Here is a 26,744-nt window from a genome sequence, read left to right on the forward strand (position 1 = left end):
TGTTTCATTTGAAATTCGATTCCAAGCGTTAATTGGTTCGGTCGGTGTATAATGAAAATTCTATTCGCGTCAAGTTTTCTTCAAAATAGTTTTATGTTGATTTTATTATGAAATCGGCGACAGTCGCACATATTAATGGGTTCTTGGAAGTGATTAATCTAGCGCTTTGATCTTCCTCAGATTAATATAGCCTTGGTTCGTGGTGCCCGGATGCGGGTTTCACAGAAACATACATATATATTCATCGAAAGACATACACACACACACACATGCGGACGATTTACCTGAAATATGAGTGAATCATTCGGAGAGATTGGCCAACTTTTGTACTCAGAAATTTTTATGGGAAAAGCGAAGATTTTAATACGTTGTTTCTATTATATTAATAATTAGATTTCTATTATATTAATATATTATATTAATAATCCCTCCGGAAATGAATCGTTGAAAATGAATGGAAAACCAATAATAAGCAGAGTGACACATTGGCTGCCGATTTTCTTATCATTAAACTACGGATAATTATTAATATAATATAATTAATTTATATAATTATTAACATAATATAATTAATTTATATGATCATTAATATGATATTAATAGTTATCTAAATTAATTATATTATATATATAATATATAATAATATAATAATAAAATATTAATATAAATATAAATATAATATAAATATAAAATATATATATATAATTGTCTCGATATTGCAGCATTTTTGAAGTTGCCGGATCGACAGTAAAAGCGTTGCCAAACAAAACATCGTATCTGTACATTTTAATATCAGAAATCATAGAAAATAGAAATATACAAATACGTTATTTTGTTAAGTCTTCGTTCACACATCAGTGACAATGTACAAGTTACATTGCGTCTATAATTATTCGCACCACGTAAAAGTCGCCTATTCGAACGCTTCGGACCGAATCGGCCGGATCAGCAGCCGCCCTGATCAGTTAGTCAGCGTGCCGGCGCGACAGGGGCCGCGGAGAAATGCATAAATGATCGCTGCGTCGGTGTCGATACGCGGTTTCTGTCGCAGCGCGGCCGGGCTTCCCGATTCCGTCAAAAACTGACGCAAGAGACCCGGCAGAGCTCTGCTCACAAACTCGCTACTACTCGCCGTACTCCACCGCGTTCCTCGTCATTCGCCCCGAGCCCGTCCCCCTCCCCCGCGCCGCGTGGTCTACTGGGCCCGTATCTATCGCGGCGGCCAGTCCATTCGCGGTGACGGTGACGGACAGATCGTTGTTACTCGTCTACTCCGGGTCACGTTCCGCGATCCCTCCGCCGACGATCGATCGCCGTCCGTGGATCCTCGTCCTTTCCGACGTCACCGGAACCCGCCACTCACAATACACGCCACCATCTTTTTCAATCACTGCCGCCCGGTGTCGTCCCACCGCTCCCTATTGTCTATAAAGGATCGCGAGGCGGAAACTCGTCGCCCAGTGACTCGAGCGCAGCAAGGACAAGGCCCAGTTTTCGGGCCCGCCGTGAAATTCTTCGTTTCGCGCGTCGATGGTGCTGTAAGAAAAAGAGAAAGAGAGAGAGATATATATAAATTGGATCGACGGATCGGGAGAGCAAGTTTCGCGGGAAATAGTGCGACAGTTGGATCCGGCAGTTTCGGTTTTGCCGCGCCGCCGCGATCTCGCCGACTGGGTGCCGGACGTGGCCGCGGTGTTGCGCATGATCGCCGATCGCTATGACGGATGAGTCGTGAAAGGAATTAACACGGTGAGTCAGCCGCGAATGTTTGTTTCCTTGTCGGTTCCGTGAACGTTTTAATCATTCATGTCGGCATCGTCTCGGGATCAACTGCTTCCGCAAAATCTTTCCTCGAAGCCGGAAGCAAGGAAAAATTGTCTACGACGATTGCGAGCATAAATGCGGTTAGGTTAGAGCGGAGACAGTTCCGTTCTGGTCCTTCGTCCGTTGACAACCGCGTGCGCGGGCGATCGTTCCGATTCCTTCGGACCTTTCCACCGCTTTTGGGACGAACTGGAAGGCTAGCCGCAAGGTCGACTATTTTATTTCTTCTTGTTTTTACGGCTTTGTTCGGCTCGCGGTTCACCGTGCTATGTAATCAATTATTTGATATGGGTGTCCCAAAAATGTCTCGCAATCCGGAAATGGCAGGTTCCTCGGATCATTTGAAGCAACTTCTTCCTTTACAAAAATGTTCTCCGAGGCGCCGTTAACGAGTTATCAACGAAAAACAGTAACCAATAAGAATCGAGTACGGCTGACGCGAGGCGGCCCAGCCAACCAGCGCACGAAGCCCGGTTCCGCTCATTGGCTCGGTCGCCTCGCGCCAGCCGAGCTCGCCTCTCATTGGTCACTGTTTTTCGTTAATAACTCGTTAACGGTGCCGTGGAGAAAATTTTTGTAAAGAAAAAAGTTGCTTCGAATGACCCGAGGAACTCGCCACTTTCGGATTGCGAGACATTTTTGGGACACCCTGTAGAATGGTGAAGTCCAATGGAGACTTTTTCTTTTATTTTGTCAAATTCATGGGAAACGCGAGCGACGCGATATTGAATTCTGCAAAATCAAGCCATGGCTTTTCCTGACGGTGCTTCCTGAGAAATAGATAGTATCCGCCGATTGTTTCGAGCAACGTTACCCGGAAAATGTTCTTCCGCGTACTACATGTTTACTTTATATTTTTATATTATTATAGAAATTCTATGAATCGTTACTAATAATGTCACCGATAACTATTCTCTGTACCTGACCATCACGAAATTAAGATTTAAATCTTTTGTCAAAGAAAAATTCTCTTCGGACAAATGATCTCCGCTAAATCCACCGCCGTTGGTCAAACGACCGGTTTCATATTTTTAATTTTATAAGTATCGAAGTCGTAAAGCTTCTCGAATATATTTTTAAATTTATATATTTATTCACATTATATATTTATTATTTATTATTTATATTATATATTTATAAATTCTCGAATATATTTCTTTACTTGGGCACACGCTATCGTAAGAAAAAACTGGCGGATCGAATCACGAAACAGTGAAAATATTCAAGGAATTTAAAAACAACATTGCGTTATTTTGAATATCACAAAGCAATCGAAGAAGAAAAGAAACGTCCTACGTAGGTTTTCTATCTTGCAAATGAGCCGTTTATTTTGAAAATGGCATAAGTCACTTTACCGTAATGAAAAGTGGTGATTTTTTAATGTTTATACGAAATTATTTATACTGAGCAAAATATCAGTATCCTGAGATAACAAATACAAGTAAATCTTCTCGAAAGTTAGCATCCATATTTTTAAACGTGTTAAAACGCAAACCCTTAAATATATCGACTTAAAAACAAAGTGACTTATGCCACTTTCAAAATAAACGGCTCAAATAATGTAGACAAGTTTTTATTTTGCAATTTTTGCAATATTTCACCATTTTTGTCAGTCGCTTTTTTAGACCTCGGTAGGTTTAAAGAGCATCGGTTTAAATAAATAAATATAATCGATTATAAATAAATTAAATATAATCGATTAAATAAATTAAATATAACCGATTAAATAAATAAATATAATCGATTAAATAAATTAAATATAATCGACTGTTCAACGTAAACCGGTCGTTCGGATATCCCCAAAAAATTGTGCTTAAATTTCGAAGTAAAGAACAATTCATTCGTTCGGAAACAATAATTGTTGCCCAAGCTCGAACGAAGGGAATTGGCCCTGCGGCGCATGAGCCTTTCGAGGACCAATGCGAAGATCCCGGCGAAAAAAAAAAACCCGCGTACATGCCTCGTGTGACGACGAACGTGACGGTGACAAAAAATGGTCACGACAAAACGAAACGCGAATGACATCCGTACAACTGCGTTCTCGCGCCTCTCTCGCTCGCTGTTATTCGCATCTGTCACCGCTCTCTCGCTCCCTCTGTCCAACCGCGGTGATAATTTTGCATGCCAGCGGAGCGAGAGAGCGAGCCTGGCCACGTGGTCTCGTGGTCTCGTAGGCGGGATTTCGGACCCAGAGATCCTGGAACACATGGCGATACGATGCTTGCGCAACGCGCCGGCCGATTAACCCGTCAACCGGTCGATATTCAATTAGAAATGTACGGGGTGTCGATGAAAAGTCAATTGCACCAATTGTGACAATTTAAGAAAAATCGACCTCTAAGTGCGCTACACAGTTGACGAAGCTCGAGTACGTTAGAATAAAATCTAACGAAGAATTCTTTTTTCAAATGAAGAATTTCAAATTCTCGAATAATTGCAGTCGCTTGAAAATAATACCGCAGATGTCCTTGAATTATTTTAATATTAAAAAGAACGAATGAAATATCAACGAATATCGAACGAATAAAATCCGTCGTCTACAGGGGGTCCCAAAAATGTCTCGCAATCCGGAAATGGCGGGTTCATCGGATTATTTGAAGCAACTTCTTCCTTTACAAAAATGTTCTCCGAGGCGCCGTTAACGAGTTATTAACGAAAAACCAGTGACCAATAAGAATCGAGTACGGCTGACGCGAGGCGGCCCAGCCAACCAGCGCACGAAGCCCGGTTCCGCTCATTGACTAGGTTGCCTCGCGCCAGCCGAGCTCGCCTCTCATTGGTCACTGTTTTTCGTTGATAACTCGTTAACGGTGCCTCGGAGAACATTTTTGTAAAGGAAAAAGTTGTTTCGAATGACCCGAGGAACCCGCCACTTTCGGATTGCGAGACATTTTTGGGACACCCTGTATTTATTTACCATGATGCGTCAGAATTAAGCCGATCGTCGCGAGCCAGCTGGATTGAAAGAGAAAAATAATCAGCGAATATGCATCGTAGATTAAATATTGTAGATCATCGGTTCGCGTATAGTTTGTAAAAAAATCGGTTTTATTCGCATCGAACTCCTCGGGGGATTTATCCTTCGTCTGCTCATTTCCATAAGTCCGGTTTATTCGCGCGAGTCCACGACGGAGTATTTATAGCGACGGCAAGGCAAACAAACGTTTGTTTGCATTGCATTTTGATTAATCTTCTAGCTACCTCCACGGCCAGAATATGTTGTAGTTGTTAGACTCGACTCGTGCTTGTGTATTCTCAACGCGCCCGATTCACTATGGCTATTGGCATACTAAAAGTTCATCAATAGGCGCCTCGTTGAAAAGACGAGTCTGAAAGACTTACGCTAATTTAACCGTTTGCACTCGAGCGGCGACTCTGAGGCGACGCTAAAAATTGCTATACTATTTCCAAAAGAATTTCCACGTTATTAAAATTTTGATACATTGTCGAATAATAGAAGTAATAACTTATATAATAATAGAAGTATAATAACTATATATTATATAATAATTATATAATAATATATATAATATATAATTATATAATAATATATATTATATAATAATAGAAGTATAATATTTAAATTCTATTTCATACGTATTGAATAAAAGCAATCATACCGAATGGAAATACTGTAGGTTAAAACAAACGTATTCATTCTCGCGTTAAAATAGTCTCGAGTGCAAAGGGTTAATACGTACGATCCATGCGTATCGGTAAGATAAAAAATAAATTTTAATAAAAATTGACCCTTTGCGCTCGAGCATACAATTCTTATTAGTATATTATTATTATTATTATTAGTATTATTATTATTATTATTATTATTATATTACGCTAAAAATGGTTATATCGCGTTTTTATTTTCATATTTTATTTTGTTTACTTATTGGACAGTCTACAGAGCCGTATTGTACAATACAAATAAATAAAAAAATAACAATCGAACATACAAAACTAGAATAACTAGAATAACGAACGTTTGACTCGAGTACTCGTTTACAATAAAATGTTAATCTTCGATTAGGTCACGTTGCTGTTTCAAAATCATTTTGTCATTAGCAAATTTATTTATATTTAAAACACTGCTAAAATTGCGGTCGCAAGACTCGATTTCATATGCATAAAATGGAAATATCGCGAGTTAGAAAAATTATTTTAGATTTACAGTTAAAACGGCCTCGAGTGCCAAAGGTTAAGACGTGCAGAGATCAAAATGCAAATGAAAATTTATTTGAAAGAGACAGGAGATCGTAGTAGACGCGCATTTATGTACAGTGAAGAAGATGAACCGTCGACGATCATCGACGATTAAACGACACTCCACCGCGGTGAACGCATGATTTACGGCATTGTGCTTCGTGTCAAGACCAATATGAATTTCATGCATATTTTCCACGGCATCTGTACGCTCCGGCGGGCACCGGCTAATTAAAGGCAATCTAGAATTCTCGGAAATTAGCGTGAATCTTCCAACCGCAATGAGCATTTGTTCCATTTCCGAAGGTACGCTTCGTTAAACTTGAACACATTAACCCTTCGCGTTCTTGCGCCATAGTTCGTTAGAAAGTAAAAAAAGTTCCGTTCGCAATTTAGAAACGTTCTCGCTGAATAAACTGTTAATTATTGAGACTAGGGTAAGCGTGGGCGTTACTGCGGACGTCCCAAATACTGCGGTATTTTGTAAAAGTAATAAAATGTAACATTTTATAGTGTATAATCTTCTAAAAATGAATCTCGTCATTTTGACACGCAGTAATCGGAACATCCGCAGTATTTGGCTCGCAGTAATAGATACATAACCGCAGTAATACGATATGCACACGTATGGTTTCTTTACATTACGTTTTTTAATGAAATGTGTGCTTTCAGAAATCCAATATTTTGAGAAAAGTAAACATTCAAGTTAAAGAATAATAATAATTGTCAATTTATTGGCGCAAAATGCGTCAAAGTTCGCCTTCATTGAAAAATCGCAGTAATACCAAGACTTACCCTGTTTCCGACCTACGGCCATGAGACGAGCAGAGACATGCGAAGAGTCCCCGGGGCGCCGTTAATTTGGGAATCGACACTTGCAAGTTCATGGTCCGGGTCTAGAATTTAACGGGTCCCGCATGTTTACGGCGGGGTCCCTTTCCGTTCGGACGGCTCGAAAAGACAGCGACAGTCGCATAGGAATGCACAAATGTTCACGATCATAAATAACCGGATTGTCTGGGCCCAAGGTGACTCGTCACGCCACCCGTAAATCTACGGAACAATGACCGTATTACCTGTGCCATAAATCCAGTCCACGAGGCTAGGATAGATTGTCGAGCAGATGGAGCCAAGCTGCAAATAATATGAGAAAAATCACGAGAGTTTCGCAACATTTCCATCGAACTCTCGTCGATGTCCGTGCAATAAAAGTAAACTAGAAAATATTTTGAGCGGTGAACAATCCAAAATCAAGTGATATGCGGTAAATAAATCTAAATGCATTAAACAAAATTGAATCTGTTAAATAACGCTGTAAATATTTGACGCATTTTCTATATCAATATATTTGTTTCTGTAACAATCTTCACGGGTACATGTCTAGTAGTATTAAAAAGTGTGAAAAGAATGTGTTAAAAAGTAACTAACCGGAAGCCACATTTTGTATTCCTCGATATTAAAACTATTTTCGTTTATTACTTGTTTAAAATATTTATATAAAATATTTTCAACGTGTATATAACTTACCGAGATCTACGAGAGGTATTTTTTAAATATTACAGTTACAGGCTCCGATAAAACAGTTGAAAGACGCGAGCTTTTTATTCCTTTCTCTCATTCCGAGTAATAGCAAAATTAAAAAATAAAAAGCATTTCGGTCATCGTTTAGTAGACTAATCCCGCTATCATCTAAAAAGAAATTGAAGTCTCTTAATTCAGTTTTTAAAAAGTTATTGCGTTTTACAAGGTGTACGCCCAATTTTGTGAGTAACTGTACCAGTGTTCCATAGTAACGTCGCAGAGTTAGACGACCGCCGTTTCCCAACGGACGGAAAAATCGTTCGTTTCCTGAAAAAAAACTGTGAAAACGGTCTCCCACGTGGACGCCGTTGGCCGAGGTCAAGATCGATCGTCGTCCGATGATTTTTCGTGGCAGCTCGCGAACGGTCACGGGCCGATATCGGTCGAGGAGCAGCAGCAGCACTGTTTACCCGGCTCCGTACGCGTAGGCGTGCTTTTCTCCTGCACGTGCGCGGCTCGTCCACGTGTTGCAGGCACGGGGAACACGAGAGCGAGGCCGTAAATTTCAACGCGCATTCTTTATTGCTACTTCAGCGGCATTAAAACGCTGAGGATACAATTCGTATCGGTAACGGCCCGTTATCGTCGCTCGAACCTGCACTCGACACGGTCTCTCCTCGTATTTACAACGATTCCTCGACCTCGGACCCGTTCGCCGCGCGCTATCGTCTACCAGAGCGCCCTGATCCCTTCTAATTCAATATTTTTCTCTTCGGGGTGTAAATATTTCCTTAAGTCGACGAAACGTCTCCCTCGTCCTGCCTTGGAAGCTCCGCGGCGCGTTCGGTCCTCCCCGGGTCGACGAACTCGGTGCATACGGTGCATACGGTGCACACGGTCCATCGTAGCATCCCCGGCAAACGCAGCGACCGAACGTGAGCAATCGAACGTGGAGATAGTGTGAACACCGTGTACGATGCGCCAACATGCAATCTTCTGGTTTCTTTCTTGCTGCATGATCGAAAACCAACCTGAAACTTCCATATTTCTTAACCAAAGATTCGCGCATCTCCAAAGGTATAATCAAATATTATTAATAAAAATTTTAGCTACGTAAAAGCGTTTCAAGCCGTTGTACATATTCTGTTCTCGTTCTAGGGTGATTGTAGGTATTAATGCGGTTCCTCAATGAAGGCGAACCTCGACAGAGAAAATGCTAATAAATTGACAACCTCGGCTATGCTTATTATTCTCTAATTTGAATAATATGTACAATATAATAATTCCTAGGATAATACTTACTAGGATCATTCTCACTGTAGCATTTTACAAATTAGGTATAGGCACCCCCACGATCACGTGTTCGCACCGGCCCATCGAGAACTGCACTGTATAGGTTAAGGTACGCAGTTCGGTAAAGCACCGCGGTAATGTACAGACATACTAAAAAATTATTGGCAAATGCTGCGTTAGTAAACAATATATTTGAGGATAAATGACAGTAACAGTGTACGTCGTTTTTTTTATTTATATCAAAGTAACGATTACGTTGTCTAAAAATAATCGCTATACCCACACTTACCCTAGAGATTTTACACGAGATTTTTCTACACGTTTTACTTCTCTTTGTCGCGTATCAAATGTCTCTCGTTATTGCCGGTCGAACGATATCACCGGATATCTATGGTGTAATCCCCGCGCCTACAGTTCGCAGCGGCGCGACGACGCGACGACGTCACGCTTCCTGCAATCCTTTCACCGATCCCGCGCGCGCGCGCGATAGAAAAATGTCCGACATCGTTTCCATGAATGGAGAGCCGCGATCGTCGCGTCGTCGTCGCTCGTACAAAAAGCCAGGCGCGACGAGACCGTCGGCCGATTTGCATGATCGCGTTGCACGAGAGCGTGCCGATCGTCACGCCGCGCGGCTCTCGGCCACTTTCACCGTGAGTCAACTTGACTCATTCATTGCCATTCCCCGCGTGATTAACTCGGCAATCATTCGGTGATGTCAGACGATCGCGAAGGATTTCTGTGCTACCGACCGCGAACGTCGCGTTCCTTCGGTCTGTTTTTTTTTCTTTTTCTTTTGCAACGCGGTCGAGACCCGGTCTGCTCACCTTGATGACTGCATCGGCGGACGACGGTTTTTTTACGTCAAGCTGGAAGTTTGTCCTTTAATAATTTAATAAAGAATTTAACCTTTAATAACTTTAATAAATATACTATATATAATACTATACTATATATAATATATAATATACTATATATAATATATAACATTTATATATAACTTATATAATATATAACACTATATTTACCGAGATTCTTGCTAAATTAATTTTCTAATCATTACAGCGAAGATTGAGAAGTCCATCCTGTCTAAAGTCGATAAAGTCCTAGCATTTTATTTCTCATTAGTACTCGCCAAATTTGATGTATTCGAGATGCAACGAGTCACCAGTTTGGTTTACCGAAATGATCCGCAGGTGGTTCGTCCCTTGGCGTTTAGGTTCGACGATCTGACACATATGTACATACTCGGAATATTATAATGCTCGTCTTCTCGTTGCGGGAAACCATATTTATATAATTGGTTAATTATTCTAGCATGGACCAAGTGAACGATATTTATAAAACGAATAATATAATAAAATATATAATAATAATAATATATATACATTTATAATATATATATATATATATATTATATATATATATATATATACATATATAATAATAATAATATAATAATATAGTAAACGAATAATTGGTACTACTACCCTAAACACATATATCAACATTGTTCGATTTATAATTTACAATATTAAAGTATCCAATTCAGAAACGAACAGATTTATCATACAGACCATAACTAAATTAAAACATTCAGGTTTTCTTGCACCGTTGTGCGCAAGGATTGCTTAAAAAATCGTTGAAAGCGTAGCAGCACGATCCCCCGCCATGTTCTCTGTGTATAATGTTCTCACGAAGTTGAAAGGTTCGCCGAAAGGTGCCGTTAAAAATGTCGATTCTAAAATGTCGAGCGTAAAAACATCGTGCGTCGTCGAACAAACCGAAAAAGGTTTTAATTGGCTAACAGGATTACTGGCAGCCGTCCGAAATGAATACCAATTAATGGGAGCGGGGGGGCCCGTGATCGCATTTACACCGCCTAAATCGAGAGGGGAGGAACCTAATCGTGTTTCTAGTAGCGGTGAAATAAATTAGCATTGAAAGAGCATGATTCGGCCGGAGTGTTCCTTTTGTGGAGGTAACTAGAATAGAATTCGGTGAATCATCGATGGAAGTTCCGTCGTGTAAAGTGCCCGATGAAACAGAGAAGCGACGGAGAATGCTGCGGTAAAATAACGCTGCCGGTTTTATTTGGTCGTTCGTACATTTATCAATTGGATAGACGACTTTATACGGCGCGGCGTCGTTTCTATTTGCCCGCCGTTGTACTTTCTATTGCAGGCGTCGCAGATGTTCGTTACGCGACGAAACTAGAGCACAATAGGATGAATTAATGTAATCTTATTTCTATGTTAAATACATAGATCGGTGTCGTTTAATTTCACTGTAATTTAACTTGATGTACTTAGAAAAATCGTTATTCGAATTTATATATTTATAGATCAATTCGTAGCGATTAAAATCAAAATATAATTAAATCGAGCGAAATTATTTTACAAATATTTTGCTATGTCCGACAAGAATACCAAAAAAAAATCGCTAAATCGTTATAGAACATCGGAAAAATATGAAAATACTTTCCTACAGTTAAGTTTTAATTTAGCATTAATTGCATGAATCGTCTTCGATAAATATATTATATATATATATATATATATATATATATATATATATACTATACTATATAAATTATGCACGTGTAAAATCGATGCAATCTAACCTGATCTAACAAACCTGGTGTCGAATATAAAGCGGCAACGAAGTGTATACAGTTTATTTTTGAAGAAAAGCAATGCGACAGAAGACCTGCATCATCGTAAAAGCGTCGTCGACGCTGCGTGAGGATGATAAGAAAAAACGTGTGAAGAGAGAGAGAGTATGGAATCGATCTTACAGACAGCAGTTCCACAGAGATAACAGAAACAGCTCTGGCGTGTGGAGCGGGGCGATAAAACCGCGGGAGGAGGACATCGGGGCCGCCGGTTCCCATGTCTTCCACAAGTTTCGACGAGCTTTTTTGTCGCGAGGGAACACGCCCGCCGCTGGGTGCCCGTTAATTTCTCTTAATTAAGCTCAATCGAGGTTAATGCACCGCAGCTTGACCCTAGTTTACCAAATCCAGCATAGGAGGAGGCTATAGTCGCTTCATCGAACATTGTGCTCGGAGCATTTCGATCGTTCGCTGCAATAATTAAGAAACAATTTCGGGACAGGAGACGTAATTACTCGAAATCGTTCTTTTAGTAAAATGATTCAGCAAGATATACAGTAAATTTGCACAATGATCTGCAGTCTAATTAGTAGATATATGCATGCCAAAAATGCGCAGCCTGAAATACAAAATTGCGAGAGCATTAAAATAATTTAATAATACAGTTATGCTATTTTCAGCTTACTAAAGCGATCGAAGGAAACGATTTTTATTTATATAATTTTTATTCGGACATTAGTAGACAGAAATGCATGATAAAAATGCGCAGCCTGAAATACAAAATTGCGAGGGCACTAAAATAATTGAATAATACAGTTACGCTATTTTCAGCTGATTAAAGCGATCGAAGGAAACGATTTTTATTTATATAATTTTTATTCGGACATTAGTAGACAAAAATGCATGCCAAAAATGCGCAGCCCGAAATATAAAATTGCGAGAGCATAAAAATATTTTAATAATACAGTTACGCTATTTTCAGCTTACTAAAGCGATCGAAGGAAACAATTTTTATTTATATAATTTTTATTCGGACATTAGTAGACAAAAACGCACGCCAAAAATGCGCAGCCTGAAATATAAAATTGCGAGGCCATAAAAATAAGTTACGCTATTTTCAGCATATTAAAGCGATCGTACGAAACGATTTTCATTTATTTAATTTTTATTTTATATTGATAGCAAAAATTGAAGTCCACATTCGAGTGTTATTCAAGCTGCGACAACTGTCGCAAGTCGAACGAGGAACGACACGAAAGTAACCGCACACGAAAAACGCTGACGTAATTCACCGCGCGTGACGTTGGACCGGAAGCCGCGTTTTGCTGTACGGATATGCTTTCCTGAAACAGATCGGAAAGCCCGGCGAAACTATGCGACTAGAATTTCGAGGATTTGACGTAGCCGGGAATTTTACGAATTATCTCGCTCGAAACCGACGAGAGATGTCGCTCAGACTATAGTAAATTCTTCCTAATTTTTCTTTAGCTTGTAAACAAAAATGGAGAATTTGGGAAGAGAAGGTACGATTATTCCAGCCTTTTTTTAATAATCATTGACAATCGGTAACTATGAAAATGAGCCGCAAGGCTCGAATAATCGTATCTCCTCCTCCCAAATCGGCCGTTTTTGTTTACAAACCGAATAAAAATTAAGGAAAATTTACTGTACTCGGGTTTCTAACAATGGTAATTATCAGGAAACCGTGACAATTGTTAACACATCGTTCGGGCCGAAATTCGATTCTTTTTTTCAAAAATTCCTCCAACATCACCGAAGCGTATCTGATATTCTTTTATTTGTTCGTCGATTTCCAGGCCTCGGAGGTTGGTCAAAGTCGAATGAATCACGCCGAACGGCACACAGAGGCTCGTCGTCATCGTCGAAATGGACAATACGGCCGCTGCAATACAAAACAATACAAAGAGCACGATCATCGATGCCGATATGTCAAGGTAATTAACGTTCCGAGCGACGAGTCGAAAATAGAATGCAATTATCCGCGTAACTATCGAGTCCTCGAGTTTCCTTGTACCATTATAAAATAATATGCGACGTTGTCCCGTCGCATCGATCGCGGAGATCCAATATTTTCAACAGAATTTTATTATAAAAATTTATTATATAAGAATTTTATTATAAAAAGTTAAGATTACCGATTATCAATTAAAATTACCGATCGTGATGTTCGAACGATTGCAAGTAAACTTAAAACTATAGTACGAACTTTTGTTGTTCGTTCGCTATTTGTTCATTTTTATTATCGGAATGTTTAACAATTTTTCATCGTCCCGAAAATGTCTTGCAATCCGGAAATGGGAGGTCCTGCGGTCATTTGAAGCAACTTTTTCCTTTGCGAAAATTTTCGCCGAGGCTTCGTTTACGAGTTATCAACGAAAAACACTGACCAATAAGAGGCGAGCTCGGCTGGCGCGCGGCGGCCCAGCCAACGGGTGCACGGAGCCCGGTTCCGCTCATTGGCTCGGCCGTCTCGCGCCAAATGATCTCGCCTCTGATTGGTCACTGTTTTTCGTTAATAACTCGTAAACGAAGCCGCGGATCGCATTTTCGCTAAGGAAAAAGTTGCTTCGAATCACCTCAGGAATCCCCTACTTTCGGATTGCGAGACATTTTTGGGACACTCTGTATAAAGTTCGAATATTAATTTACTGCAGGTTTATTTATAACAGTGGATAAAACGAGTATGTACTTTGTTCACAGATTTCCGAAGTCGCTGCAGACATTCGCGGCCGCGGTTGCCATGTTAATAATGATCGTCGGCCTCGCCGGAAATCTGCTAACGATCATCGCTCTCTGCAAATATCCGAAGGTTCGCAACGTTGCGGCAGCTTTTATCATAAGGTAATGCAAATATGTATTTACTTTCGTCCTATGCGATTCTCTTTGAAATTGAAAATGAAACCGCCTTGGCGTTTTAATTACAGTAAATTCTCCCTGATCGACGCTTTGCCATTTTTGTGCACAATCCGAGCGTCAATTAGGGAGAATTTGCTATACATTTCGAAGGCACACTTGGCACGACAAATTCTAATTTAATCGATTCGTACGATCGTTATAGTTTATGCGTGGCAGATTTTGTGTTCTGCTTGCTGGTATTGCCGTTCGATTCCATCCGGTTCGTCAACGCTAGTTGGGCGGAAGTGCGGTTTCTCTGCGTCTTCGTACCTTTCCTGAGATATGGGAACGTCGGGGTCAGCCTCCTCTCCGTCGCAGCCATAACCATTAATAGGTAAACGATCCTCGGATCTTGTTCGATTCTCTGCGATCGGTGAAAAAGAAATTTGCTGATTAAATCTGCAAAGAAGATTCATACAGGGTGTCCCAAAAATGTCTCGCAATCCGAAAGTAGGGGATTCCTGAGGTGATTCGAGGCAACTTTTTCCTTAGCGAAAATGCGATCCGCGGCTTCGTTTACGAGTTATTAACGAAAAACAGCGACCAATCAGAGGCGAGATCATTTGGCGCGAGACGGCCGAGCCAATGGGCGGAACTGGGCTCCGCGCACTCGTTGGCTGGGCCGCCGCGCGCCAGCCGAGCTCGCCTCTTATTGGTCAGTGTTTTTCGTTAATAACTCGTAAAGGAAGCCTCGGAGAAAATTTTCACAAAGGAAAAAGTTGCTTCAAATCACCTCAGGAACCTCCCATTTCTGGATTGCAAGACATTTCCGGGACACCCTGTGTATATCGTCATCTAACTTCCAACAATTTCGGAAATATCAGTGCACTAAAAACCACGGAAATTACTTTCAGGTACATCATGATAGCTCATCACGGTTTGTACAGCAAAGTGTACAAGAAATACTGGATCGCTTCTATGATCGTGTTCTGTTGGATCTTCTCTTACGGGATGCAACTGCCCACCCTCTTAGAAGTCTGGGGTAAGGCGAACCGTACATTTCTCTCCATTTTCCATCGGCAACATTCAATCGTATAGATACCGTCGCGCCGTAAAAAAATGAACAGGAAATAAAAAAATTGCTATTATGCAATGCTATATGCTATTGCACATATTTATGTTCAATGAATAAATTCAACTAAAACGCGAATACAATTCGGAATTGAAAAAACTGTACGTACGATGAAAGATTGTCCAGAGTTAAGATAACAACAACGAAGCAAAATAATAACTTTATACTACAGTTTTATTTAAGTTATTTTATTTTATGTAACTTTATTTATAATTTATTTTATTTAACTTAAGTTTATTAATTTTAACTTAAAGTTAACTTCGAATATAACAATCGTGGTAGATCAGACTTAGAAGATTTTATGCGAACGAAAATATTCAGGAACCGGTTCGTGCGATTTCCCGACAACGTCACATCATTGAAACGTTTCGTTCATTTTACAGGAACATTCGATTACGATAAAAATCTCGAGACCTGCTCGATCGTTAAGGACGCCAAAGGTCGCACGTCGAAAACGTTCCTGTTTGTGATGGGTTTCCTGATACCCTGCATGGTGATCGTTGGCTGCTACACGAAAATATTCTGGGTAGTGCACAGGTAAATGCAATGATTCGAATGATTCGTAGGACCATTCTCTTTGCAGTTAGTACAAAAGTCCTATCGATTTTTCAAAAGCTAAGCAAAAAGATAGTCAAAGGTAGCAAAAAGCTATCGCTGACCTTCCGAGAAATTTCGTTACTAGCTCTAAAAATTCTGTAATTTTTTCTATTCCGAACCGTCTTAAAGCTTAGATCTTGTCTTTTCTAGATCCGAGTCAAGGATGCGAAAGCACACGGCGCCCGCGATAAAATCGCCGCACACCCCCGGACGGGACACCAGAGAGATTAAACAGAAACGAAGCGAATGGCGGATCACGAAGATGGTCCTCGCAATTTTCCTCAGCTTCGTCGCCTGTTACCTGCCGATCACTATCGTTAAAGTAGCCGACCCGGAAGTCAGATGTCCAGGTAAAGTATCCACGCAAAAGAAATTGAATTAAAAGCCTGATCCCGGAATATGCGAGGGATGAAGTTGTTCAGAAAATTTGTTCATCATTTTACAGAATTATTAATTAATTATTTAGAAAAACATAGAACTTATTATTGCTTGCAATCGTCTTTGATTTATCCGCGCTTTAGCGATGTAACGAACGCTATTTAAACTTCCTACGATTTTTATTACAATATACAAGAGATCCCATAATGATGTTAACATAATGAAAGGAAAAGGGTGACTCCTGGGGTCATTTGAAGCAACTTTTTCCTTTACAAAAATGTTCTCCGAGGCTCCGTTTGCGAGTTATTAACGAACAAACACTGACCAATGAGAGATCGCGCACGGCTGACGTCCCGCCCTTGCGACTACTACCGCTGCGTTAGACGGCAAGCGCGACGTGGCATTGGCCGCGAGGGCGGGGCGCCGACCGCGCTCGCTCTCCGATTGGTCCGTGTTTTTCGTTGATAACTCGTAAACGAAGCCGCGGATCGCATTTTCGCTAAGGAAAAAGTTACTCGAAATGATCTCAGGTACCTCTAATTTCCCGCTCATACAATAATTTTGGGAAACCTTGTATATTTCATATTATCTTCTTGAAGAAACGTTTTTATAGTATCAGGGATTGTAAACGAAAAAAAATCGGAAGCCAGTCGTTCGGTAGATCTAGGGTTAATAACGATGCGGTCTCGTTTCAGGGTGCCACGTGCTGGGCTACCTTCTCCTCTACTTCGCGTCCTGCGTGAATCCAATAATTTACGTGATCATGAACAAGCAGTACAGACAAGCGTACGCCGGGGTGATCGGCTGTTCGCGGATAAGGGCGGGCCTGACGCCGTACGGGAGCAGCGCGCCCGGCCACCATCATCAACAGGACTACGGCCAAGGTAACTTCGAGCCCCGTCGAGTGATAACGCTCACCAAGGTCTGACCGAACGCGAGCTAAGCGAAACACACTTCGCTCTCCACACTTATTTCGTAAGTCCAGGGCACAAATTCGCTGCTTTCTATCGTCGCCTTTTCTCTCCCCCCCCCCCCCCCCCCCCTCCCTAAATCATGGTTCCGGTCTGCTCTCGTCGCGTGCACACACGTTCCTCGCAACGCTTTCCGCCGCTCTCTGCCGGCAAACACGGACAGGCAAATACAGGGTGTCCCGAAAATGTCTCGGAAATGGGAGGTTCCTGAGGCAATTTGAAGCAACTTTCTCCTTTGCGAAAATGTTCTCCGAGGCTTCGTTTACGAGTTATCAACGAAAAACACTGACCAATAAGAGGCGAGCTCGGCTGGCGCGCGGCGTCCCAGCCAACGAGTGCACGGAGCCCAGTTCCGCTCATTGACTCGGTCGTCTCGCGCTAAATGATCTCGCCTCTGATTGGTCACTGTCTTTCGTTAATAACTCGTAAACGAAGCCGCGGATCGCATTTTCGCTAAGGAAAAAGTTGCTTCTAATCACCTCAGGAATCACCTACTTTCGGATTGCGAGACATTTTTGGGACACCTTGTATTTATGTTGCGGCGTGAAGATAACGATTAGCATACCCGTTATCTTCTGCCGCGACTGAACAGCCCGAGCCGTGCCGTTTCGCTTCTTTTCGTTAACTTTTCTTAACAGTTCTTTAGCACGCTAACAGTCGCATCAGTGTCCAGCATGAGAACAACTTGTTCATTGAAAGGATTGCTAGATTAAGGAAGCTGGAACTTTGCACACGTTTTTATCATAGTTTTAGTAAATTGTACAAATATTTTGACTCCGATTTGCTTGATAATGTGTCACCGGCGCAATTAGAACACCCTACTTTTGACGATTAACATTTGCGTACAACAAAAACATATGCAAAGTGTCAGAACGATTAATTAAATAATTTTCCTGGTAAAAGCTGATAGTACTGTCGACGCTACACGCGACAGGAAAGCATCTTCTTCTTCGATGTAAGCTTCTAAGCTGTAAGCATGCGAATAATCCGCTTCGTTGATCTTCATTTTTAATCGTGTCCTGCTTTTGTCGCTGTGCACAACGCCGATCGTCTGAAAAGCGTTCGAAATAATCCGGTGTCCGGTGAATCGACTGACATTCCCATGGTTCTCGTTGCAGACTTCAGCAAGACAATGGTGTCCACGGTCTCCATCGCTATGAATCCCGTGAGGAATCCTCACTTCGAAGAGGACTCGTGAATTTAGGACCGAACATCGCGCAAGAATAGGAGGAGGCAGCGTTCGCAGCGTACAAAATTGAACTGTCTTCGTACCCTCTTCCCCTCCAACTCGACCAAAGGGAGCATTGTTCCCATCGGAGTGTTCAAATCTCTGGCAGAGAACGCGTCGTTCTTTGTAAATCAACTTCGAAATACACCGAAATTGCTCGGCGATACTCGCACAGTTAAGCGTCGCTGTCTTTCGGAGACCGAGCTCGATAATTTATTTGAATTATTCGAAACCAGTCGTTTCGCCGATTTTCGATGAAACTGATCGATGAAATAGGATCGATTTTGCGACCGCGTTTGCGCTCGGCGTTACGACCGAGTCGAGCCGTCGCGAAGATGAGACGATGCAGCAGTGCTGTTTTCGTATCTAGTAGCATTATAAATAGCTTCAGTATTGTACAATAGAGAGTAAAGTAAGTTATTTCTCGATCGATAAGTGAAATGTTGATATACATATTGTAGAATCGTGACGAATATGCTGTGTGTTCAATATCCTCGAGACGCAAGTGTCGAACTTTTTTGCCAAAGGTTGCACGTAAATATATTTGTACATAGAAGCACTCGTTAATCGCTATAAATATCATGTAAAAATAAAACAGATATTATATATACACACACAAACATATGTATACAGGGTGTCCCAAAAACGTTTCGCAATCCGAAAGTAGGGGATTCCTGAGGTGATTCGAAGCAACTTTTTCCTTAGCGAAAATGCAATCCGCGGCTTCGTTTACGAGTTATTAACGAAAAACAGTGACCAATCAGGGGCGAGATCATTTGGCGTGAGACGGCCGAGCCAATGAGCGGAGCCGGGCTCCGTGCACTCGTTGGCTGGGCCGCCGCGCGCCAGCCGAGCTCGCCTCTTATTGGTCAGTGTTTTTCGTTGATAACTCGTAAACGAAGCCTCGGAGAACATTTTCGCAAAGGAGAAAGTTGCTTCAAATGACCTCAGGAACCTCCCATTTCCGGACTGCGAGACATTTTCGGGACACCCTGTAGATATACATATATATATGTATGTTGACGCAATCGTGATTTTATATTGGAAAATTGTATTTATTCTTCTTAGACAAATCTAAAAACGAAACATTCTGTAAAAAGACAATCGGAAAAAAGTACAAATTAAATACTTTTTCTGCTATTCCGCGTTTTATCTTTCTTCTCCGGAGAACCTATCGAAGAAAAATTTCAATTTCACGCGATGTCCCAAAGCGGAAAAAGAGAATGTGAATCCGCGAACGCTTTCAAGCAATACGATGGATCGGTGAGAGCTCAATCGTTGTTTCGACTTCGTTGTTAAATTCGATTAAGAATAAATGTTTGCCATAGTTGAATAAATATGCGAGTCACACGGTTAAAAATTGGAAGATCGCGCTAGTCTGGTCGTGAGCGTAAAAAAATGTTTGCGAAGGAAAACATATATATATATATGTGTAGCGAGCATCGTGAAATTATACGATCGCAATCGGCGAACACCGATCACGACTTGCAGCACGAGGTTTTTTCTCGAATCGCTGGCCTATCTCGCAGGCTGACGGAGTCACGTACACCTCCGTCGATTCTCGTTTTCAACACGTTCTCCACGAGATAACGCATCGCCACGTCTGCGAAAAGAATAGAATCATTTTACATTGCCGGAATTTGAAACGCGTGCCGGCTGAACGACTCGGCTTCCGTCCGAGTCGGCTGTCTGCGAGTTGATCTGCCAGGCTCGCGACAAATCGTATAAACTATTTCATGCGATAGAAAATACAGTAATGTCTCCCTTACCGACGCTCGTCAGATTGTCCACGAAAATGGATAATTTGTGAAGAGGAGATGCGATTGCTCAAGCCTTTTGGCTCGTTTTTTTTTTATAGTATATAGCCAATAACTATAAAATAATATAATAATATAGCAATAACTATAAAAACGAGCCGCAAGGCTCGAACAATCGTATCTCTTCTTGCCGAATTGTCCAGTTTTGTGGACAATCTGGGCGTCGATTAGAGAAACATTACTGCATCTCGTTTTACGAGTACAAGTCGAGAACGTGACCGGTAGCCTCTAAAATGTCGCGGTAACTCCGTCGTTAAGTTGCTTACCAACGTTCGTGTTTTCCTTCGCCGAGGTCACGTACCAGGCTCCTATGTTGTTCTCCTTGCAGAACTTCGCGATCTGCTCGATCGGCACAACGGGATAAGGAATATCGCATTTGTTCGCCAACAGTACCACCGGTATATTCCCGCCATCCGGCAGCGTGACCTTCTCCCGCAGATCGGACAGCCATTTTTTGATCGACTGAAACGTCGCTATCCGCGATATGTCAAATACCAAAGCTGCTGCCACTCTGTACAAAATACGTATCGTTATGAACGTATGCTGCGACACGCTCGTATTCGTTTCGTCGGGGCTGGGGAAAAATAGATTTTCGAGATAGTAAATGGACTATATTTTATATAGTCTAATAATATAGATAATAATATATTTACATAGTCTAAATATATAATAGATATATTTTATTAATATATATTTTATATATATTTATTTATTAATGATATATTTGATTAATGATAGACTGTAAATATTTTTATCTTCTCGTGTAATACAGAATTTAACAAATAAAATTTGTTCGGAACAGTATATATATATATATTATATTATAATTATATATATTAATTATTATGATTGCATAGTATATATTAATTATAGTTATATTATAAAATATATATATATTATATATATATATATGTAGTTACACATGGAAACAGCATTTCAAATATATTCAGCCGCGTGATCTCCATTTGTGACTACTGTTTAAAGAAGAGTTTATTTGCCAAATTCTGTATTGAAGATTAAAATACTTACAGTGTACTTGCTATCTCAAAAATGTATTCTTTCCCAGCCTTGCATTCGATTAGCAACTTCATGATTACAAATTCCAAAAGAGAACACATTCTTCTCACGCGCTTCGATCAGTATTAACCGTCACATGTTATCGAATAACGGAAAAAGAAAAAAGCACTTACGCATATTTATAATAAACTCTAGTCATGTATCCAAACCTTTCATGGCCGGCAACGTCCCTGAAAAATCAAGTAAATGATTTTACGCAACAGCAATTATGAACCGACTTAAAAATTGTAGACACTGAATCGCGCGTATAATACGGAGCATAAAGGTAGAATTTAATTAACGAACATTGAAATAACAAATATATGTAAATCGACTGCTGTTTTTACGCATTTATACTTTATACGATTAAGCAACATTTTTATAACGTAATAAACACTTCGATAACAATTTTAGTCGAACATTCATTTCACACGTGTCTTTTGCGATCGTTAAGAAAAAGCATCCTCGCGGATCAGCTTGGACAGTTTTTATTTTGCGCAAAGATCCGCGGTCTTTCAATTACTTTCAGCCGGAATTCAACAACGTTCGGAGGCTGCGAGGCTTCCGATCTTTCGTTTAATTCGATTTCTTCTATTCGGTCTCCGCCTAATTTCTCTGCTATTTAATTTCTCGAGGTTCAGAGAACTCGGGCGGCACGCGATGCAGAAAGGGACTCTTGATCTTGCTAATTTAATACAGGCACAGGCACACGGGGAGGTAAACTGCATTGAATCGCATAATGGCGCGCGAATGCAACGCCTAATTCTCCGCATCGTAACTCCTCTGTCGAGGATTTCATTATTGCATAGACGCACGCTTTTAATAAGCGTCGAAAAATTACGCGAGACGAAAGATCGGCCGCGTCGATTGCGATAGAAAAAAAGAACACGAAATGGAAAAGTTCTTTCTTCTCTCCGCGACGCGTAAACTCCGCGAACTACAGTAATGTTTCCCTAACTGACGCTCCGATTGTCCTCAGAAATGGACAATTTGGGAAGAGGAGATGCGATTGCTCAAGCCTTTTGGCTCGTTTTTTTATAGTATATATATAGTCAATAACTATAAAATAATATAATAATATAATACTATAATACTATAATACTATAATACTATAATAATATAATAATATAATAATATAATACTATAATACTATAATAATATAATAATATAATAATATAATAATATAATAATATAATAATATAATGATATAATGATATAATGATATAATGATATAATGATATAATGATATAATGATATAATGATATAATGATATAATGATATAATAATATAATAATATAATAATATAATAATATAATAATATAATAATATAATAATATAATAATATAGCCAATAACAATAAAAACGAGCCAAAAGGCTCGAATAATCGTATCTTCTCTTTCCGAATTGTGCATTTTTGTGGAAAAATCTGAGCGTCAATTAGAGAGACATTACTGTATCGTGTAACCTACCACAGTTGTAGATTTATTTTGGTCTGTGGATCCCAGTCGAGAGATTTGATCGCGAAATCGGCTCCTATGGTGATCTTATAATTCGACGTGAACTTTCCTGTGCAAAAAGTAATCCGATGTTAAGTTTACAAATATAAGTTTAATCGGGAACAATTCGTCGAGTGAAACGAAAAGAAAAAAAGCGATAATACATCCTTTGTTGACGTTCTCAACGTTATCATCTTTCAACCGAAGGGAGATCAGAGTGAACTAGGTCAAGAATAAAAACAATCGGACGTTTATTTATGCGATCGTTGATAGCAGGTGCAGTAAGGAATAAATACGACGATGCTATTGGTCGTCTTGAACATTGAAATTAATCTAGGAAAAATGAGAATATAAAGAAGAACTTAAGTTACTTTCGACATATCGATAAATTCAGTGCACTATATTCATAAAATTAACCCTTTGCACTCGAATGGCGACTCTGAGGCACAATTAAAAAATATACTTGTTCACATTTCGAATGTAATTCGCCGATTATCAGAGTTTTTTATATTCTAAAAACTGTTGCCAATCTTAATGCTGTATATATATATAATATATAATGTAATATAATAATATAATATATATATATATATATATATATATATATATATATATATATAATATATAATGTAATATAATAATATAATATATATATATAATTATAATAAATTATATAACATGGAAATAGTGCAGATCAAGAAAGCAGTTTCGGATTTAGACTTAAAATAGCTTCGAGTGCAAAGGGTTAAAAATAAAAATAAAAATAAGATTGAAATTCGCCTAATAAAAAAAGTAGTATAGTAAGAGCCAATGCAATTGTCATTACCTTCGGTGTACCGTCTGACGAGCGCAGTTTTTCCTAGAAGAATTGAGAGAAACAAATTACTATCACTAATACAATCGCTCTTTCGCCATGCAAAGCAAAGTTTGATCACCACCCGCGTTTCCCTAGTCTCTACTGTCCGCGAAATAAAATAAAACGACGCGATCTTTAGCTTGTTAATTTCATCCGACAATTTCATTTCAATTTCATTTCATCTACGCGCATTCGCGGCTCGCAAAAATGCCAAACGAGCAAAATACCAAGTCCGGTGGAATCGAACACGTTCGCTATCATGTTTTACAAAATATTGCACTGCTTACAAAACGAACTCGACCGTGACCCAGGAGATCGTGGACGTCGCGCGCGTGGTACGGCGTTGCAGCGAACGTGTTAGGCAGATTTTTAAGTTGGAATTGCATACTAACGGAAGCGGCATAGCGCGCAGTCGGTGGCGAACTTTCGAATACGGGGGTATAAAACAGCCGCGACGCACCGACGCCATAGTCGCCGATCACGAGAAACTTGAACAGGAACTCCTTCTGGCTGAACTTCGACAGCAGCGCGTCCGAGTCCCTCCGCGGTTTCCGATTGTACATCTCCCTCCTCCTGTCGTTCACCTTTCCGCGATGATCCAGCTGCCTCGAGTCTGCAAACGAATGTATCCCCGATTTTTCTTTCCCGAGCTAACATTGCTATCGCATTTTTTCTTTCGCGAGCTAACGCATTGCTATCAGAATACTTCCTCAAACAGTGAGCTCTCTACTCTATAGGGTGTCCCAAAAATGTCTCTCAATCCGGAAATGGCGGGTTCCTCGGATCATTTGAAGCAACTTCTTCCTTTACAAAAATGTTCTCCGAGGCACCGTTAACGAGTTACTAACGAAAAACCAGTGACCAATAAGAATCGAGTACGGCCGACGCGAGGCGGCCCAGGCAACCAGCGCACGAAGCCCGGTTCCGCTCATTGGCTCGGTCGCTTCGCGCCAGCCGAGCTCGCCACTCATTGGTCACTGTTTTTCGTTAATAACTCGTTAACGGTGCCTCGGAGAAAGTTTTTGTAAAGGAAAATGTTGCTTCAAATGACCCGAGGAACCCGCCACTTTCGGATTACGAGACATTTTTGGGACACCCTGTACTATGATTTCGAAACGACGCTGTCAGTGCTATCTTCTCAACACTCACGACTTATCAGTCTGCCTCACGAAAATTATCGCGACCGTACGAACACGAAGAAAATTATGAAATCGTGGAGAAAGCTAGATATTCGAGAAGAAACGCATAATTTTAGTTAGTCTGTCGGAGCGCCGTGCACGAACTTATTATCCGTTGTCGAAGAATCTTTGATCGTTCGTTTAGTAAACAATTAGCGCCCACATTAACCCTTTGCGCACGAGTGGCGACACTGATGCACCACTAAAATTGTTACTCCACGTGTCAAGATAAGTTTTACATGATCAAAGCTTAGATATAAAAAATTGTTAAAAGCCCAATTGTTGTACGAGCCGTAAGACTCAAATTTTATATGCATAAAATTATACTTTGTCGTATAAAATGGAAATACTATGAGTCGGAAAAGTTCATTTAGATTTACAGTTAAAAAGGGCTTCGAGTGCAAAGGGTTAAAATGCATTTTAACCCTTAACGGTCCGGAAGTGTTTCAAGTTTGCTTTCCACCAGGTCCAAAATAACTGTTGCAACGCGCGCGTGCTCTCTTGAAAAATCAAAACAAGACTGAATTTGCATGCGAACAACGCAAAAGTACACTTAAACAATAAAAACAGTAAAAAATAACGGAACATAGACAACAAGCAGAAAGCTAATTCACAAAAATGCCATGGCACAGTATTTAACGCGTTACTACAACAATAGTTACATATAACAACAATCACAGCAATAAGAATAATAAATCGGTTCTTGTCGCCATATGCGTTAAGGGTTAATATATATATCCGTAATATAATATTAATAATAATAATAACAATAATAATAATAATATATATATATCCGTTAAGGGTTAATAAAATTAAAGCTAACCGCTCGTAAAATAACATTCGCGGAACGGCGCGCACTGTTTACATTTCTTTCGTTTCTCTCTTTCGGTGTCCGCAGTCACGGATCGAGTATTCCCGTGCAGCTTACAGTTCGCATGAAACTGTTTGAAACTCGTCGAACCGAATGAAAGACGATCGAATAACATACACAAAACGACACACTATAAAATATACGATCGGCGGAATAGTGGTGCTACATACTAGCGGTAAACATTGTAACACTGATCGAACGTCGATTTTGCGGAACCTCGGCGCCTGCGAGCGGAGGCGTACACTAGCGAAATCTATCCCCCCCCCCCCCCCCTCCATAGAAACTACCTCTCCGAAGACGTATGTACTTCGCAGAAAATATTTGTCTCGCTGACGAAGTACGTACCCCGAACGCGTGCGTCGCGTTCCTCGTTAGGTGGCAGACTAATTGCAAATGAGCCGAGGGTGACAAGAGAGAAAGAGAAAGATAGACTCGCCTCGACCTCGAGGATCGTCTCGCTGCCTCCTTAGCCCGCCCTCCCCCCTCCCGCCCCTCGAACAATCATCGTCGCGGTGCTATCTACGATTCGGTGACCGGGCCGTAAACACATCGGAGCTCCCGTAAATTTCGAGTCCGTTTATCGGCCGGAGTTCCCGCTCTCGCCGCCGCTTTTCTCGGTATTATGCATATTCCGTGACGGTTTATCGTTCCGAGGGGCCGGTCGGTCGGTTTAGCCCGGGATTAATCAGCGTCCGACGGACGCAAGTGTGCCCGGGAAAGCTGTTTAAACTCTCTCCGTCGCGACGCGGCGCGATACCGTTTCCACTCATTGTTCCGCGGCGGTATAATGACCAAGGTTGTTGACAATAAATGATGTTATTCGGCCGGGTTTATCGTTTCGCCGCGCCGCTATCGA

At 40.7% G+C, this 26,744-nt stretch overlaps 2 protein-coding genes and 1 long non-coding RNA gene across 12 annotated transcripts; 1 reads left to right on the forward strand and 2 right to left on the reverse strand.

Annotated features, from left to right (window-relative positions):
- Window positions 1–74: 74 nt before the first annotated feature.
- LOC117223466 (uncharacterized) lies at window positions 75–9,704 on the reverse strand. 5 transcript variants are annotated; one of them, XR_004490929.2, is made up of 7 exons: window positions 9,128–9,701; window positions 8,848–8,988; window positions 8,659–8,745; window positions 7,802–8,576; window positions 7,552–7,713; window positions 6,820–7,158; window positions 75–1,536 (listed from the first exon to the last, which is right to left on the reverse strand). It is a non-coding gene; the product is annotated as an uncharacterized LOC117223466 (long non-coding RNA). The 5 variants fall into 5 exon arrangements; XR_013037209.1 differs by having other exon boundaries at window positions 7,802–8,761; window positions 9,128–9,704; XR_013037208.1 differs by having other exon boundaries at window positions 7,802–8,745; window positions 9,128–9,702.
- moody (G-protein coupled receptor moody) lies at window positions 1,533–21,895 on the forward strand. 3 transcript variants are annotated; one of them, XM_033475739.2, is made up of 9 exons: window positions 1,533–1,749; window positions 13,270–13,407; window positions 14,174–14,314; window positions 14,532–14,702; window positions 15,223–15,350; window positions 15,824–15,977; window positions 16,188–16,387; window positions 17,111–17,390; window positions 18,505–21,895. In XM_033475739.2, exons 2-8 carry the CDS (start codon window positions 13,340–13,342, stop codon window positions 17,341–17,343), a joined length of 1,095 nt encoding a protein of 364 aa, XP_033331630.2. In that variant the 5' UTR covers window positions 1,533–1,749; window positions 13,270–13,339; the 3' UTR covers window positions 17,344–17,390; window positions 18,505–21,895. The 3 variants fall into 3 exon arrangements, with proteins under 3 accessions (XP_033331630.2, XP_033331629.2, XP_076384786.1); XM_033475738.2 differs by having other exon boundaries at window positions 17,111–17,299; XM_076528671.1 differs by lacking the exon at window positions 1,533–1,749 and adding an exon at window positions 1,912–2,032 and having other exon boundaries at window positions 17,111–17,299.
- Window positions 19,649–26,324, reverse strand: LOC117223477 (ras-related protein Rab-38). 4 transcript variants are annotated; one of them, XM_033475755.2, is made up of 7 exons: window positions 26,234–26,324; window positions 24,300–24,452; window positions 23,810–23,842; window positions 22,957–23,053; window positions 21,622–21,678; window positions 20,698–20,942; window positions 19,649–20,217 (listed from the first exon to the last, which is right to left on the reverse strand). In XM_033475755.2, the coding sequence occupies exons 2-7, from the start codon at window positions 24,400–24,402 to the stop codon at window positions 20,093–20,095; spliced, it is 660 nt and encodes a 219-aa protein (XP_033331646.2). In that variant the 5' UTR covers window positions 24,403–24,452; window positions 26,234–26,324; the 3' UTR covers window positions 19,649–20,092. The 4 variants fall into 4 exon arrangements, with proteins under 4 accessions (XP_033331646.2, XP_033331645.2, XP_033331643.2 ...); XM_033475754.2 differs by lacking the exon at window positions 26,234–26,324 and adding an exon at window positions 26,059–26,166; XM_033475752.2 differs by lacking the exon at window positions 26,234–26,324 and adding an exon at window positions 25,841–26,159 and having other exon boundaries at window positions 24,232–24,452.
- Window positions 26,325–26,744: the final 420 nt, after the last annotated feature.

The sequence above is a fragment of the Megalopta genalis genome, chromosome 2 (assembly GCF_051020955.1).
Source record: "Megalopta genalis isolate 19385.01 chromosome 2, iyMegGena1_principal, whole genome shotgun sequence".
In the NCBI taxonomy this organism is placed as follows: Eukaryota; Metazoa; Arthropoda; class Insecta; order Hymenoptera; family Halictidae; genus Megalopta; species Megalopta genalis.

Bases quoted from the DNA above. Each gene is read 5' to 3' on its own strand.
- moody (XM_033475738.2), top strand. From the start codon at position 13,340: ATGGACAATACGGCCGCTGCAATACAAAACAATACAAAGAGCACGATC. The intron at 14,703-15,222 runs GTAAACGATCCT...AATTACTTTCAG, and splicing joins GCAGCCATAACCATTAATAG to GTACATCATGATAGCTCATC. The intron at 16,388-17,110 runs GTAAAGTATCCA...GTCTCGTTTCAG, and splicing joins CCCGGAAGTCAGATGTCCAG to GGTGCCACGTGCTGGGCTAC.
- LOC117223477 (XM_033475751.2), bottom strand. From the start codon at position 26,003: ATGTTATTCGATCGTCTTTCATTCGGTTCGACGAGTTTCAAACAGTTT. The intron at 24,453-25,882 runs GTAAACAGTGCG...ATTCGTTTGCAG, and splicing joins AAGAGAGAAACGAAAGAAAT to ACTCGAGGCAGCTGGATCAT. The intron at 20,943-21,621 runs GTAAGTGCTTTT...TATTTTGTACAG, and splicing joins AGAGTTTATTATAAATATGC to AGTGGCAGCAGCTTTGGTAT.